The sequence below is a fragment of the Impatiens glandulifera genome, chromosome 7, assembly GCF_907164915.1.
Source record: "Impatiens glandulifera chromosome 7, dImpGla2.1, whole genome shotgun sequence".
Taxonomy (NCBI): domain Eukaryota; kingdom Viridiplantae; phylum Streptophyta; class Magnoliopsida; order Ericales; family Balsaminaceae; genus Impatiens; species Impatiens glandulifera.
Window position 1 is genome coordinate 50375240 of NC_061868.1, and position 16550 is coordinate 50391789.

The 16550-nt window shown below is 33.2% G+C and overlaps 2 protein-coding genes and 1 pseudogene across 2 annotated transcripts; 1 reads left to right on the forward strand and 2 right to left on the reverse strand.

Annotated features, from left to right (window-relative positions):
* Window positions 1-430: 430 nt before the first annotated feature.
* On the reverse strand, window positions 431-6936 carry LOC124945214 (phosphatidylinositol 3,4,5-trisphosphate 3-phosphatase and protein-tyrosine-phosphatase PTEN2A-like). The gene is given in 15 exon segments (XM_047485605.1): window positions 431-1344; window positions 1438-1507; window positions 1583-1704; window positions 1706-1714; window positions 2051-2097; window positions 2854-2930; window positions 3083-3147; window positions 3233-3319; window positions 3427-3603; window positions 4275-4340; window positions 5091-5147; window positions 5233-5334; window positions 5813-6165; window positions 6223-6263; window positions 6821-6936. Coding segments are annotated over 14 exon segments (1575 nt in total). The 5' UTR covers window positions 6242-6263; window positions 6821-6936; the 3' UTR covers window positions 431-1020.
* Window positions 6937-10070: 3134 nt separating this feature from the next.
* LOC124910626 lies at window positions 10071-11504 on the forward strand (annotated as a pseudogene).
* Window positions 11505-14420: 2916 nt separating this feature from the next.
* On the reverse strand, window positions 14421-15646 carry LOC124945385 (protein IRX15-LIKE-like). The gene has a single exon (XM_047485813.1). It carries the CDS (start codon window positions 15571-15573, stop codon window positions 14647-14649), a length of 927 nt encoding a protein of 308 aa, XP_047341769.1. The 5' UTR covers window positions 15574-15646; the 3' UTR covers window positions 14421-14646.
* Window positions 15647-16550: the final 904 nt, after the last annotated feature.

Genomic DNA, 16550 nt, shown 5'->3' on the forward strand with positions numbered 1-16550 from the left:
CAATTATCAATAAATATATATTCAACCAACCCATTTGTAATTGATTGGCATTATTAAATTAGAAGACGTAAAAGAAACAAATAATTAATATATATAGATATATTGGAGCGGACTTGGAAACCATGTTTGACTTTTTCCCACCGTGTTTTAAAATATATAATTAATAAAAGTTGGTGTTCATTTACACGGTTAAGCAATTGTACAAATCCAACCAAAGACGTTTTCCCAAATTACAAGCAAAAGCACAAATGTATACATCAATTTTTACAAATCAACCATTTATTAACATAACTACAGAATTACCTTTAACCAAATTTCCTCTAACCTTTTATAATTATATAATATTTTTTTGACCCTATGGAAGAAATTTCTTATAATCTAAACCTCATCAATTTTTAAATAATCTTTAAAAGAAAGCCCAAACACAAAATTAGCTGATAAAAAAAACATTCAACATAGAAAGAGGAGGTGTACAAATTTATCATTCACTTCACTTCAACAGCAATTATAATAATAATAATAATAATAATAATAATAATAATAAAGATAATATACTCCAACCATGAATTTCCTTTTAGCAACAACTCCAGCTGACCTTGGAGGACTCCGCAGCCCCTATTTTAACATGAATAATATGAAGAAGAAGAAGCTGGAGAAAAAGCCCACAAATGAAAATCAATGGAAAAGAGCTGAGGTGTATCGACAATGGGTGGAGACGTGGTGGTGGTGGTGGCGACCTTTCTTTTTCTTTTACAAAGCATATAATATATTTACAGATAGAAGAGGACAGAGTCAATGACTATAGAAGGTCTTCGTCGTCTTCCTCGTCTCCAAATGTGAAAACAGATGCATCGGCAGCCATTGCCTTGAAATCATAACTCTCCTCCCCAGCACCAGCAGAAGGTGATGATGATTCAGTAGTAGTAGTAGCAGCAGGAGGAAATGACCCTTCTTTACTATTCTTACTATTAGGATGGTTTTCGCTTGCCTTTCCTATACTGATTCGAGCAGTCTCGCGAGTCAATCTTCCACTTTATTTGCTTTTGTAGTAGAATCAACAGGAGGAGTATTAGAGACTTCCTGAGGAGCAACCTTAGGTGGGGTTGCTGCTGCTTCTTCCGTTCTCCTGCCTCTTGAAGATCCCGATTCATCAGCCTCACTGTCGGAGAAGACGTCATCTTTGTTTGAAGTTGTCGTTTCACCTGAAATAGGGACTGGAGTAGCATCTGTGCTCTCAATTGGTTTATCGGAAGCAGGTTCTTCAACAGGAGTAGTGGGAGTTGTAGGTGCGTTAATATCAAGAAGTACAACCTCAACTTGAAATCCAGGAGATGGGAGTTTCCTCTGTGCAGTACAGTAAATACTTTAGGAGGTTAGATAGATGGATTCAAGATAGTAGGAAAGAAAGGGTTGATTAATAAAAATACATTCCCCCACCTTGTCGAACCCGTCAAGATCACTTGTTGATAGGATCTTTCTGTTCTCAATCATTGTTGTGTTTAACCAACTGCAGAATCCCCCCACATTTATTAACAACTCAAAAGAGGAAGATTAGGTCAAATGTTGGACTATTATTTATTACCAGTAAAAATCTCCCTGACGGTCATGAAAATGAATTTTGAAGTCACCAGCAAGTTCAGCAAGTCCAGGCTCTCCAGGCAAAGCAAAAACCATCACACCCTTCTTAGGAGCACTAAACCAAAAAATCCTCCGACTGCAAATCACCATCAACCATACATCAAACACTAATATTATAGGTGGAAGATATCTACCATATTCAACTAGTATATGGGGATAGTGAAAAATCTTATTCTCTTTTAACTTGTTTTCATGGCTTTCCCAAAGTTAGCGTTCCTTCTTTTTTAAACCACAGCTTTGGTGCATGATCTTTGTCCAAAACAGAAATATAAATTTTTTTAGGTAAACTTTTCATTAAAAAAGCCGCAAGATGCGTTTAGTGAATTACAGATGAAAGAGAGAAAGAAGGCTAAATGCCAATAGAAATAGAAATATTCTATAAACCAGTACAACAACTTTTAGATAAACTTACAGAGAGATCCTTGGTTCTTGGATGTTTCTTTGAAGAGAACAGAACACCTGCAAGCAAGAAGAAGATTAGCAGCTGTGCATAGTACAACTCAAGAAGCACAGAAATCCTAAACACTAAATCCATGGACTACTTTAAGTAAAAGGCTTTCTTGGAATACTTAATCAATGATCTGAAAATCTATATTTGTTAAGTTTGTCAAAAAGCACAATTATCTAAATAACAATTTGATCATGATCCAAAACAATCTGTATACCAAATAGGAGCAAAATATAATTACTCTATAATTTGGATCATGATGAAGAAAATAAGTTGTATACCAACTAAAACAAAAACGCTGTAATCGGGATCATGATCCAAAAATAATCGGTTCATCATCCAAAATAAATTACCAAACGTAAAAACATATGATCACCTTCAATTTTAACTTTTGGCAATTTTCCAATTGGATCATGATTTTGACAATGTGACAAAATACTAGTTTCCAAATAGACGCAATGTTCACATATTGAAACTAACATTTTATTTGTTGAAATGAGTAATTAAAATTTATTTATACCACGTATTATCCTACATGTGGAGGGTATTCAGTATTCACACATTCATCTTTATTTAGACATATCTCTCTTCTAAGCTTCTCAATTGTTTGTTCTAATAATAAGGACGAAAAGGAAAGAAAAATCCCTTATTGCATTCACCACCTAATATTTTTCTCTATCCATAGATATTGCTGTTGGGCAACATGTCAAGAAAGAAGTAAACTCAATGATAGGATAAACAGCATATAGAGATAGCAGAATGGATACCATTGTGATCAGAAACAGTGATGGATGGCCTAACCCAGTAAGGACACCTGTGAAGCCGAAATCCCCTGAGTAAGCACCTGAACAGCAGAATTCGCAGCACAATCAAGATAAAAATAACATTAAGAACAAAATTAACTTCATCAAGAACTTTGTGAACTCTGGAAGGATAATGCCGACTCAGACCAAAATAAACAAGTTTTTAAGACATGGAAATAGACAGAGTATATACCTTCTTCCCGGCTGGTTTTCTCCATTAAAGTATGTAAATGTTCGTTCAAAGTACTTCACATACCTCTATTCAAGCAGGAAAGTCATCAGATCAAATATCAAGATGTCAATAGCAAGAAAGAAAAATGACATAAATATAATGGAGACTAACAATCTGACTTGGCAGCACAAGCCCTTTGCCATCTATACATCTCTTTTGGTTGTAATAATCCATGGATTCCTCAGCTGTGGGAAAGAACTGCATGAGAGAAACAAGGACATGCATCCAAATTATAGAGTAAAATTACCAAATAGACTGAAAAAATGAACTATAATTTATCCTGCATATAAAACAATGAAACCAACCTTCAGATACAAAAGAAGACTAGATATCATCAGGCCTGTCCGGGCCATTCCAGCCTTGCAGTGCACCACTACGACATTCTCTATATCCTCTTTCAACCACGAGTATGCACTTTTACAGAAGGATATTATGAGTTGAATAGGGGGGCAATTATGGTCATCAAATGGGAAACTAGCCACCTATAGAAAAGGTAAGAAACAAGTTGAATTACAATTCATAGTAAGAAGAGGAAATCAATGCTAAAATATGTTTTTGATTAAAATGATTGAAGGCTATATACTATAAATGATACACATTAAGAATTTAAGACACAATATCCGGGTAAATTAAGTTTATTATGTTCTTATAGTTTCTCCTTGGAGCAAATATTAAGAGATGGAAATTACATTGAAACAGTCACAGAAAGACTTGCATTTGACAACTTAAGATTGTTACCAATAATTAATAATCCGTCAGAAATTTTATTGCGAGATGCTTAACAGATCTATAACTTTTAAATGTATCAGCATCAATAATTAGTGACAGACTAAAATCTAATAGCAAGACTATTTATTGAACAGGAGTATATTTTAAATCCTCTATGAACATCATCACTCTTACGAAAGTAATACGAAGAACCATATGAAGTTTTATCATGAGCAGATTGTATCAATTGAGCAAATATAGGTATAGTTCAGTCACTCATAGTTGGCTTGGAAGTTTCATTTAACCCAAATAGCTTAAAGGGAATCAAATAGACCATAGTTACAAGTGCATCACTTAAAAAGCTCCAAAATCTATGGTGCACTTTTCAAATTCACCAACAAAACATAAGTTGTGTGCTCATCAAATCATAAAGAGTAAAACACACCTTTCCTTCAAAAAGTGATGCATCATACAACCTCTCAGAGCACAAGTTGTACACTTTATATTTTTCCTGCACCCAGAAGTCAAGTCAGATCAAACCCCAAAAAGGGAATCAATAATCAAAAAGAAAAAATAAGAGTTCTCTATTTCTGACAAAAGATTTCTTGAAAAAATTAGCACAAACAATTGGCCATTTGGAATCCACGCCTACCAAGACGTTTGCATTAAATTCTAAATTCTAATTCAATATAGGACCTTCACATATGTGAATATACGAACTACAGCTTCTAAGTAAGCTTATTTTAAGGCCAAAAAAAGACGAGAAAAGAATGTGTAATCAAAAGAAAATTCAACCCTTGTGTGGACAATTTCATTTCCAAAATCAATTAAATTTACACATCTAGACATGAACAAGAGCAATAAGACCTTGGGACAATACAGGTCTTTTAGAGGCAAACAGTTATCAACAATAAAATTTGAGCAATGATTGAGATCAAAACACAATATTACATTGCTTTGGATGTGCCATTGATTAGTGAATAGAAGTTGAGCAATGATTGAGATCAAAACACAATATTATTTTGCTTTGGATGTGCCATTGATTAGTGAATAAAATTTAGCAATGATTGAGATCAAAACACAATATTACATTGCTTTGGATGTGCCATTGATTAGTGAAAATAACCTTTTAAGCAATATTGACAAGTTTATCTTTGGAATTGGATTCTTTGTATCCACAACACTTCATATGCAGCTATTAATTCTAAGCAGTGAAAGTAAGGCCAAAATTCTGTACTTATATACTTATATAAAATTTGACCTTGTGATGTGTTTCAAGGAAATTGATGACTTCTTCCATGTGATTCCTATAAAATCCCTGCATCATATTGCCAAGAGTATGTGTCAAAATCCATCAATTACAAGAAATAAGAAGTCAGCTCATGCCACGATTAATTTCTTGCCTCCACATATCCGAAAATGCCGGAACTCATATCACCAGCAGGGAACCCCATAGCAATTATATTCTCTGTGATGTAAGTCAGGTCCAAATCAAATCCTCCTTCCTAGGATGAAGAAATGATAAAAATCTGAGAAACTTAAAATGTTTGTAATTGTACATAATAACACACCTTAGACAAATGAATTAGGACATCTAGTGTTTAATGATTTCAAGAGGGGAAAGGAACACAAATAATTCAAAGTATTATAATGACTATGATACAAATACATCTTGTTAACTTATTCGGAGCTACTATGTTTATGTTAATATATGATAAAATCTCATAATCATTTTCAAAGTGTCTATGACTTAAAGCTCAAGTTCCATGACATCCCTGATAGTTTAAATATGAGTAGTATTATTCAGGATTCAGCTGAGTACATGAGAATATGACAGAGAAGAGATTTTGGTAAATATGGAACCAAACCCATTCCTTAATCTAAGAAAAAAAAAATCCACCCACAAATGGCAAGGATAAAATATCAAACAGGATTCAGAACAACTCAAGAAAAGAGAAAGGCAATAAGCATTGACAGACGCACCTGATATCTTCTCTTGTTTTGGGAAACAGCATGGCGAGCTTTGACCTGCACAGCCTTCACTGCATTCTTTGAGGAATCCACCAACCCTTTAGTGATGGATCCAATAAAACCAGATTGTGCTGTTGTTGATGCTCCATCAGAATCATTATCTGTGGGAGGAGATTTTGGGGACAGACGCAGTCCTATCCCACTTGTAAAGCGAGCAAGTGCAGACTTTCCAGCATTTCCAGGGGATGATTCCTCTTGAGTAGAACTGAATGGCTGAGGAATTTTTAAACTCTTGGCCCACATGGATATGCCAGCAGCAGACAGCCTAGATGATGACTCATTTGAAGAATAATCTGTTTCGGGATCTGTAGCAGGGTTAGTTCGAATATCTGGAGACTTATTATGTTGAGATGTTGGCATACCAGCAGATCCCAAATCCATACTATCAGGGGAGCAATAACAACTACATAAAAAGACAAATCATTAGAGCATATTCGAAGTAGAATGGTTTCCTATCCCAAACAGAGTATTAATAAGGTTTACAGATAAAGAAAATAAAGTCAACACTCATCTTTCTAAGTCTTCTAACCTTGCCATCGTGCAGATATATATGAATAATACAGTTGGTAGAAAAAGATCGAACATGAACTAAGAAATAGTATCCCATGGGGATAACCCTAAGGGAACGTTTCCTTCCAGTATGCGGAAGACTCACAAACAATTCCAACTTAAGAAATAACTTTACAAAGCGATGCGAGTCGTATGATAATTTAGTCAGTTCAAAATACAACACGATTAACAAGTGAAATTAAGGAATCGCCGGTCTGCACGACATAGAACAGACCGAAATAATAATCCAGATTCATATAGACATGGCGTGAAGATGAATGAAGAAATCTCAACCTTCTGATAGTGAATTAGAGAGTCCAATTAACAAAGAAGCATCAAAGTCGCATGAATCAGATGCGGAAAACGGAATACTGGAATGCACAATTCAGATAAGCATGGAGAGGAGATAACCTGGAAAAATCAGCAAGTGATTTGACAGATCGGTGGGAGCGGTGGCATGAAAGTTTCGGTCGTCAGCCGCTTGCAGCTCTTTCTCTATCTATCTCTCTCTCTCAACTCGATAAATACAAGAGTGAGGTTGAAGCCCTTAATTGAAAATAGTTCAAGTAAAACCAATTCTCGGATTCTAGCTACTATTTCGATTTAATCGATTTTTTTTTTTACTAATATATATATTCTAATAAATTTTAATTAAAAATGTTAATAAGAATATTAAGAATAATTTTATTATTTAATATGAAAATGTGTGATTAAATTAAATTATTTTTTTATTTGATAGATCAACTTTTTAATTAGATTTTCTTTTGAAAGGAAAATTATTTTATTCTGATATAATTATTTTTAAATTTTTTATTTGTTGACCTAAAACAAATTATTTTCATATTAACTTATAAACATGAGTACGCATAATTAATACAATAAAAATAATATATATTGTTAATACATGATTGTATACAATTGATGATGTATAAACTTGGGGAAAATGTCAATAAATTGTTAAGTTATTATGTTATAGGTGTTTAATATATTTTGTTTAGATAGAGGTTAAATCAGAGCTTGAACATTAAGATTTATATTTTTCTTTTCTTTATAACAAAATTACAATAACATTTTATAGATATGTTTAAAAAATAACAAAATTTGTTTAATACAAAAGAGTTAAAAAACAAATAATAAAAAGAGGAGTGATAGAGTGAGGAAATTTGGTGAGGGAATTTGGTGAGGGAATGACATGGCATCACCTTCATTGGTTGGAAAATGTAAAAGTGTGAGGAAAGAGAGAAAATAGAGAAATTATTTGATTTTTTTAGCGAAGATTATGCCATGTCATTCCCTCACCAAATTCCCTCACCAAATTCCCTCACCTAATCATTTCTCTAATAAAAAATAAAAGAGAAGAGAAGTTCATCAAGAATAAATCAGATTAAGCAAACAAAATATAATAATTTGAAACAAACCATTAAAATTATGTACAATCAAGACCCTAAAAATTAAAAAAAATTAAAAAATATGTCTCCGCACCCGACTGATATAGGACAACCCAAAGAAAAACTACTCACTGATGAAGTGGTTAGTCTAATATATTAGTGTTCTCCTCCTATTTCTCCCAAAATTGACTTCTATAATGAAGAAAAAGCATCAAGGAAAGGAATTGATCGTGTTCAACGATCACAACTACAAACTCTCAAAAAAAGATTTTGAGGTGTTATAGATGAAAGTAGGAGAGTCGATGAATGCATACTAGTGTACCTTAACCATTGTAAAACAAGATGAGGCTACATAAGAGCAAGCTAAGTGATGAGGATGTTGTTAAAAAAAATACTAAGATCAATTACCCATAATTTTGTCTATGTAGTTTGTTCAATTAAAAAGTCAAAAGATCTCAGCATTATTTCAATTGATGAACTACAAAAACAACTTATTGGTTCATGAGCAACGAATGACTACACATGTTAACGAGGAACATTGCCTTAAAAGTTACCTATGGAGAGTCTTCAAAAGGACGGAGACATGGTAGCTTTCGAGGTAGAGGTCGGGCCGTAGGAGACATAATGATGACAAGTCAACTATTTTCTGTCATTTTCAAATGTCCAGGCAAATCTCACAAAACCATTAAAAACTATATATATTTTACTTCTCACACGTTATAAAAAAATGTCAATAATACCCCCCACTAAAGTAACTCAACTTACTCGAGCAACATTCATACTGATTCAATTTTTACTTTAAATGTTTTAAATTAAAAAAATCGATCACAGAACTCATGATTATGTGCCGTTAATTTGGGGTGTTCAAAACCTAATATCTGACCGAATTTTGTCTGGTAAATTTAAGAAAATTTGTTGCCCTGGATGCTTGGTTTTTGGGCCATATATTCGGTTTTCGAATCAAATTTTAAACCATTTCGAATTCAAACATGATTTTCGATTTGATTTTTGAGTTGGAAAACAAAATTGAAAATCGTATTCATTTTTTATTATATATTATATAATTTATTACATATAATTATATATAATATATTTAAAAAATTAAATTTAATATAATTTATTGTATAATATATTAAAAAAAATTAAATTTGGTTCGAATTTGAATTCGGTTCGATTTTATTAAAATTTATTTGAATTTAGATCGATTTTCGAATTGACTAAAAAAAATATAAAAAATCGAATATCTGAACCGATTCACACCCCTAGTGTCCATCTTCCTAAATTAAAATAAAATAAGAAATGACAATAATATTAATACCATTCATATTTGAAATTCAATATTAAGGCTGGTAGATTATTATTCCAAACTAAAATAATAATAACACTAACTACCGCCTAACAGAAAAAATAAATAATAAACCATCGCAATCTTGCATTGTGTGGCAATTTTGACCAATTGATTGTCATCTCATATTCCTCTTTGCATTACTTTCTCGCCAAAGAAAACAAATACTGATTTTGGATCATCTTCTTTTTTAAATGCATGTTAGATAAAATAATTTATGATATTTTAGTCTTACATCATTAAACACTTAAAAAACAACAAATGTCTCAAGTTGATAAAAAAATGACACGTTTGAATGAACCAAAATCAATAAGACATTGAAGATGAAGATGTTTGAGTATTGAAATCAAAGTAAATATGAGTTATGCATTAACATGATAAAACAAATTACATAAAATCTACCTGCTCAAAGTTAATATTATTTGTAGTATATGAAATGATTGTATTCATTTTGTTTTTTACTAGCCAGGATATGGTTTTATTAATTTAAAATGGCCTGTTGGGGGATGAAATGAAAGTAAAAAAAAAAAAAAAAAAAAAGGCAATGTTAAAGATAGGATGATGGAGGAATTAGGCAAGTAAGTACAAGATTAAGGCCGCTAAGCAAGCATACCAACAGACTATTAATTTATTAATTAATCTTATTAAAGAAATATATATATCAGAAAATGATATGGCAACTGCCTCTCTGTCTCCTTGTTAATTTTATCATTGTGGTTGCTCTTTCTCTCTAAATTAGACATTATACCCTATACCTATATATATATATCCTACTTACTGGTATAAATATATTCATATATATGAATTGTTAATTAATCTTTTTATATAATTAATTAATTCAAATCAGCAATGGATTGATATATAATTAGCAGATAGAAAGGGGATCATTAACTCATTATTATAGCCAGAGTAAGTGAGTGAGAAGAACAATAATGGGGACTTGTGTTTCATTCTTCCTCTTACTATTATTATTACTTTCTATCCTCTGTCCAATCCCCCATCATGCCTTTAGGGGTTTGCCGGAATCCCAAGCCGGCGGCGGGGTACAAACAACAACCGCTCTGCCGGAGTACACCTACTCTTCTCCGCCACCACCGCCATGTCCCCCTGCTTTCGAAAGCAAAAGACTCGAACTTGTTTACCCGGTTATCCAGAGATTCAAGAAAAGGATCACGTGCGACCCACATGGAGTAACGGATACATGGGTCGGAACCGACATTTGCGGCAAGTACAAAGGATTCTTTTGCGATGTCGTACCAGATTTCAAGGAGAAGGCACTCTCCGGCGTCAAGTTCAACGGCTTCAATCTAGATGGACCCGACCTTAATCTCAACGGCTTCATTGAAGAGTTGCCGGACATCTCCTTCTTCCACGCCAACTCCAACAATTTCACGGGTACCATCCCGGAAAAGGTCACAAGCTCCGGTGGTTCTTCGAGCTCGATCTCAGCAACAACAAGCTCTCGGCGAATTTCCTCACCAAATCTTCTCCGCCCCCAACTTGACCATAATCGATCTCCGGTTCAACTCGTTCACCGGGTCGGTTCCATCCCGGGTCTTCAACTTGGATCTAGACCTACTCTTTATCAACAACAACGGGTTTATCAATAGAATACCGGATAACCTCTGGTCGACCCGTGCCGTATTCTTGACCCTAGCGAATAATCGGTTCGTCGGGGAAATCCCTAAAAACATCGGGACTGCGGGAAAACGTCTCAGAGAAGTGTTGTTATTGAACAACGGTCTGTCGGGTTGTCTGCCGGCGGAGATGGGGCTCCTGAAGAAAGCCCGGGTTTTGGACGTGGGTCGTAACAATTTGAGCGGGCCAATACCTTACTCGTTCGGGTGCTTGAAGAAAATGGAGCAGATTAACCTGGGTAAGAACAAACTGTCGGGGCCGATACCAGAAGTGTTATGCCAGCTGAAAAAGATCCGAAATATAACGCTATCCGGCAACTATTTCACAGAGGTTGGACCAGCTTGCATGAAACTGATCGAGAGAAAGATTCTTCACGTGAAGAAGAACTGTATCTTCGGATTCCCATACCAACGACCCGAATCCGAATGCGTGAAATTCTTCTGGAGCCCGCCAGTACCCAAATACTGCCCCGATGAGTATTGGATACCCTGTAGCATTACCTCCCATTCCGGGTCGGATCCGTACAGTCCTCCGCCCGCTGCGCCGACTCACAAGACTTACAGTGCTCTGGATCCTCGTAAACCGTAGAAGGCGGATCCTGTATTGGGGCCGGCCCAATAGAATACCCATTTAGTCTTCCTCAAATATAGATGATCCAATCCAACAATAATAATATTCTTTCAGTCCACTAGATGGAATGGGATGGGCCGGCCGGCCGGCCTTAGTTCTCATCTGCTTTGCTTTGCTTTCAGTTTCTTTAATATTATTGTATTTTTAATATATATATATATATTACAAAAAAATTATAAAATACCTATAACTAGTTAAAATGATAAAATAAGTAAAGATTAATCAAATAATTGAAAATGACTTGGTCCAAATAGAATGTTCTATTACTATTAGCTTAGCTAGCAAACAAGTGATTAAAAAAAGTAAAATTTGGATCTTCAATTTTAGATATCTCATCTACTTTTATCATACATTATTTTACATTTTAATACAACAAGTATTAATTTTAAAATTATACAAATAAGACCTTGAAGAAAGAGCTGCATCGTGAACAAGTAGTTTATTTTGAATGGAATCCAAATAACTTAACATTTTTGTCAATATATATATATATATATCACAAACAAATAAGGCAACATGAAACAAGATCTAAAAAAAATTGAGGTGGAGAAATGAAGTGGGGTAAAGGAGAATTCAATATTTCACGCTCACCATACCACCACCGACATCATACAACGCACACGATTAATTAGTGGATATATTTTTTCTTGGTACTTTGAATTATTATTCTCATTATTATTATTATTAATTTATTATTGTACGAAGTGATGAATGATGTTCACGTGATTTGTACATGTGTGAAACTCACACCATTTTTTTCTCTTTCTTTTTCTATCACCACACACCGACACTACCACTGTCCCTACCCTCCCCCCCTCCCTTCACTTCTATCACCACCTCTTCTTATTAATAAGATATACATTTCAAAATTATATAAGTTAATTTATGATAATATAAATTGGATAAGTTATTATAGTTTCATTTGAATTATAATAATTTTGTGTTTAACCAAAGATATCCACATAAAATGCTCTATATTGATACTAATATTGGGTTAGGTTAGTTTTCAACATTAAATATATAAAATATGAAATAAAGATAAAAAAAACATTTTTATTATTTTATTTCAAATGTTATTAGTGTAATACTATTTTTGTACCTTGTACCAATTAGTGTAATATCTTACCATTCAAATAATGATATTTTTGTGTGTATATAATTATTTTTATTTTTGTGCTTATATGTATCTGTGTAAGTCAATTGGAGATTATTAGAATTATATACGATATTGTAGAAATAAACAAATTATGCTATAGGACCCGCCATTATTAGTATATGTTTATATTATTACTTCTTCTCTCTCTTTGTTTTTTATATTATATATATATATATATATATGATATAACAAACAACAATACATTTAATTAATTACAAGATGGAAAGAAAACAATCAATTTGAACAGTCAAAACCAAGCAAATAAAACATCAGTTCTGTGATCTTCTTCTTCAGTCTAGTCAAATATTTGATTATAAGAGGGGTCAATTATTATTTTCTTATTGAGTTTAAAAATATTCTATAAATAACCCTAAATGGTATCAACAAATAGCTAGACAATAAAACAAGATACAAACTCTTGCAGCAAATGACAACGACTAATCAAACGAGTATGCATATATTTTTTTTAACATATTGTAAATTAAAATACCTTCCCTTCCATTTCCAATCCATTTATAACACACATATATATATATATATATTTGATTTTATAAATATTTATATATGTTTCTGGGATGATGAGAAATTAATAATTTTAAATATATATGTGTGCGTTTGAGTAAATATAAATATAATATATATATATATATATATATATATATATATATATAAATTAGTGTAAATTAAGATGAAAAAATATGAGAAAACATGTTTAAATTAGTGTATATGCTTTTGCTTTGATAAGGACCATCCATTAGATATATTTTGAATGGGCTTTGAGAAAGCAACTTGATCTGATGTCACCTCCTTTAGTCACGTGCAAAGGAAGGAGAGAAAGGGGAAGCTCACCTTTGTCAGACGGTGGCGCTGGAGAATTTAACGGCGGCGGTGAAGAAGGCTACTACTGTTACTGACATATAATATATATATATAGAACTGAACAGAGAAATTAATTAATTAATAATAATAGAGATCGAAAGAGGAAGCGCGTGATATAAATGCGTTTGGGGGCATGATGATGTCCCAGAATTCCCTCACGGTGGTTGCCTGCCGGTCGGTCGAGAGAAGAGAGTCCATCCATCCATTAATTAACTTTATTTGGGATTTGTCAATGTTTATGAATATTATTATTAAAACCTATAATATGATTAATCACTTCAAAACCGATATTTTAAGTTTCATATTAAACACAACACTCATTTGATGATGATGATGATGGACAAAAAAAAATATATACTATTTATCTTTAAATTAATAAATTAGTAGGTTGCTTTTAAAAGTTTTTGATACATACTCGTGACTGACAAATCCCAAATATTATAGTTTAAAATCTATAATATTTTTCCATCATATTTTATATTAATTAGAAAAATAAATATTAATTTTTTTATTTTTTAAAATTTGGGAATTGAATGTTTTTTGTTTCTTTTCTTGACCCGAACTTCTGCGTAGATACGCCCTCGCTATAGATGTCTTATTCTTATATTAAAAAAATAAAATTAAAATTGATACATAAATTTTTCTTATATAATAACTTAGTCTTAAGTTCAGCTCAAGATGTCTAATTGGATCAAAATTAACAAATTCAATTCTTATTGCCATACTCATTTTGTACATTAAATATACATATTTATTTTGTGTTAGTCAAATCATAACTATTCATGATTTAATAAAAAAATTTATATTTTAAAATACAATTTTAATTAGCTAAATTTGATTTGTGTTGATTAACTTTTAACATCCTAAGTAATACTATTCACTTAGAAAATATGAAATAAGACATTATTTGAAAAGTGAGACTAAAATGAGGAATATATATATATATATATATATAATATTAACAAAATGATAATATAAGTAGCGGCCTAACAATAATAAATTAATTAACTAGTATAAAATTAAAACCTTAATTAGTAGAGAAACTATTATATAAAAATAATACACAAGGACAGGGGTGGGGGTTTGCCAAATGAATCCACCTCGTCGTCGTCGTCTTCTTCTCTCTGGTTCATCATCGTTGACGATGACCGATGATTCTACGACAACAAAGCAAATTAAGTGACAATCTGAAGAAGATCAATCACGACCCAGAATGATTGTTTGGACAGAATTCTATTGATTTTGTCGCCCCCATTTTCTCCACCACGAAATGCGCCAACGAACCCTTTGTTTCGATCAAGTTCTCTCTACATAAGAACTCTTCTCCGCACACTTTCTCCACCTCTCTCTCGAATTCATGCACGAATACATCCGTCTTCCCCGTCGACCCACTAATTCCTCTCTTGCTCCTAGCTAGCACCGCCGCCGTAAATATTGCCGACATTCTCCCCGGAGCTGCCGGATAATACCCTCTTGGTCCGTCAACCAAAATCACATCCCAAGGGATCTCATATATGTGATTTGGAAGGTCATTGATTCCCAATTTACAGTCGGAGAACAGAAGATTCTGTACAGGTCGACAATCGTTACGAACCTGCTCCCTCGCGTGTTCAATCAGATCGTGCAATTCGCTCACCTTCGTCGTGAATTGAACATCATACACTTCAATTTCCGGATGCTTCTCTTCAATTTTCCCAACCATGTACGAGCTTTCATCCACGATTACAGTTCTTCCCTTGTGATTGATCGAATTCCAGAGGAGGGTTTCGTGGGTAAGACCGAAAACGAGGAAATTACACGGGGAAGCGCAGCGGCGGAGAACGGAAGCGACGGATTTGAGCTCGGAGGAAGACATTCTGGCGGTTGTGGAGGTGGTGGAATTAGCAGAGGCGTAGTGAATGAGGGCGTCGAAGATGGGTTTTGGAAGACGGGCGTTGGAAGCTGCGGCGGCAGCTCCGGATCTTGCGACGGCGGCGGCGTCCTTGGAGGTGATGAGAGTGCATATGAAAGCGAATGCAAAGAATGAAACGAAAACGAAAAGCCAGAGACGGTGGGGGAAACCAGCAGCAGGTCCTTGCTTGTGGATTGAAGAAGGGTGAACCAGGATCAGCTTTGTGCTCGTTTTCATTTCTTTCTTTCTTTAGAGAGAGACAGAGAGATCGTTAATGGCGGAGTAGTAAAGGAGGAAGAAAGAAGAAGGAGGAGGCACACGAATCTATTAAAGCTTCCAAATATTTATATATATTTGTTGTTTTTTTTGTAATTCAAATTATATTGACAGATGTTGATTTTAATTCTCGTGGGTCCGTTACCCATTTTCATTCAAATGTTTAAATTCTACACCTTTTTTTACTCCCCAATCAAAATAAATAATAATAATAATAATAATTAGAGATATATAAATAAATATTATTAATAATAAGAATAATAATTAGAGATCGAACGTGCAACAGTTAGGAAAACCATTAGGGTCCCTCCACTCCACGGGATTGTTGGTTGTTGGTCTTACTCTCTTTAAACAGATCTATATCTTTATTTATGTATATACCAAACAATCATTTTATCTAATTAAATTAAATTAAATGTGATCATGTCTCATTATTTATCCAGGTAATTTATCTTTTTAAATGGGTCATGCAAGTAATCATTTTTAACTTCAACCAACATAACAAAAAAAAGGAAAGATAATGATAGAAAGTTCTAAAAAAACAAAAAATAATTAGGTACTCCGCGATTCTACTGGTGGTAAAAGAGATATTTTGAATTGTTTTTTCAATATTGCATTAAAGACAAACAATATAAGAATATTTTTGAAATTTGAAAGTGATTCCTATATTATGTACTATCTTAATTTAAAGGAATCCACTTTAATCATTTATTTTTTTCATTCTTATAAAAAGAATGATATGATTTTGACCAAACGAATTATAAAAAGAATGAATTAATAATCTCCACTTAATTAATTAACATGGGATTAAGCCTAATTTTTTTTAAACAATAGTTAAAATAATAAATAGTTCAAAGGAAAGGATGTCAGCATCAAGTGACAAAGAAAGCACCCTTCATTAAGCAGAAATTAAAGGAGAACCAATCTTTTAAAATAGA

What these genes read in the sequence shown, in the direction of transcription:
- LOC124945385 (XM_047485813.1), bottom strand. Translation starts at nt 15,573, where the DNA reads ATGAAAACGAGCACAAAGCTGATCCTGGTTCACCCTTCTTCAATCCAC.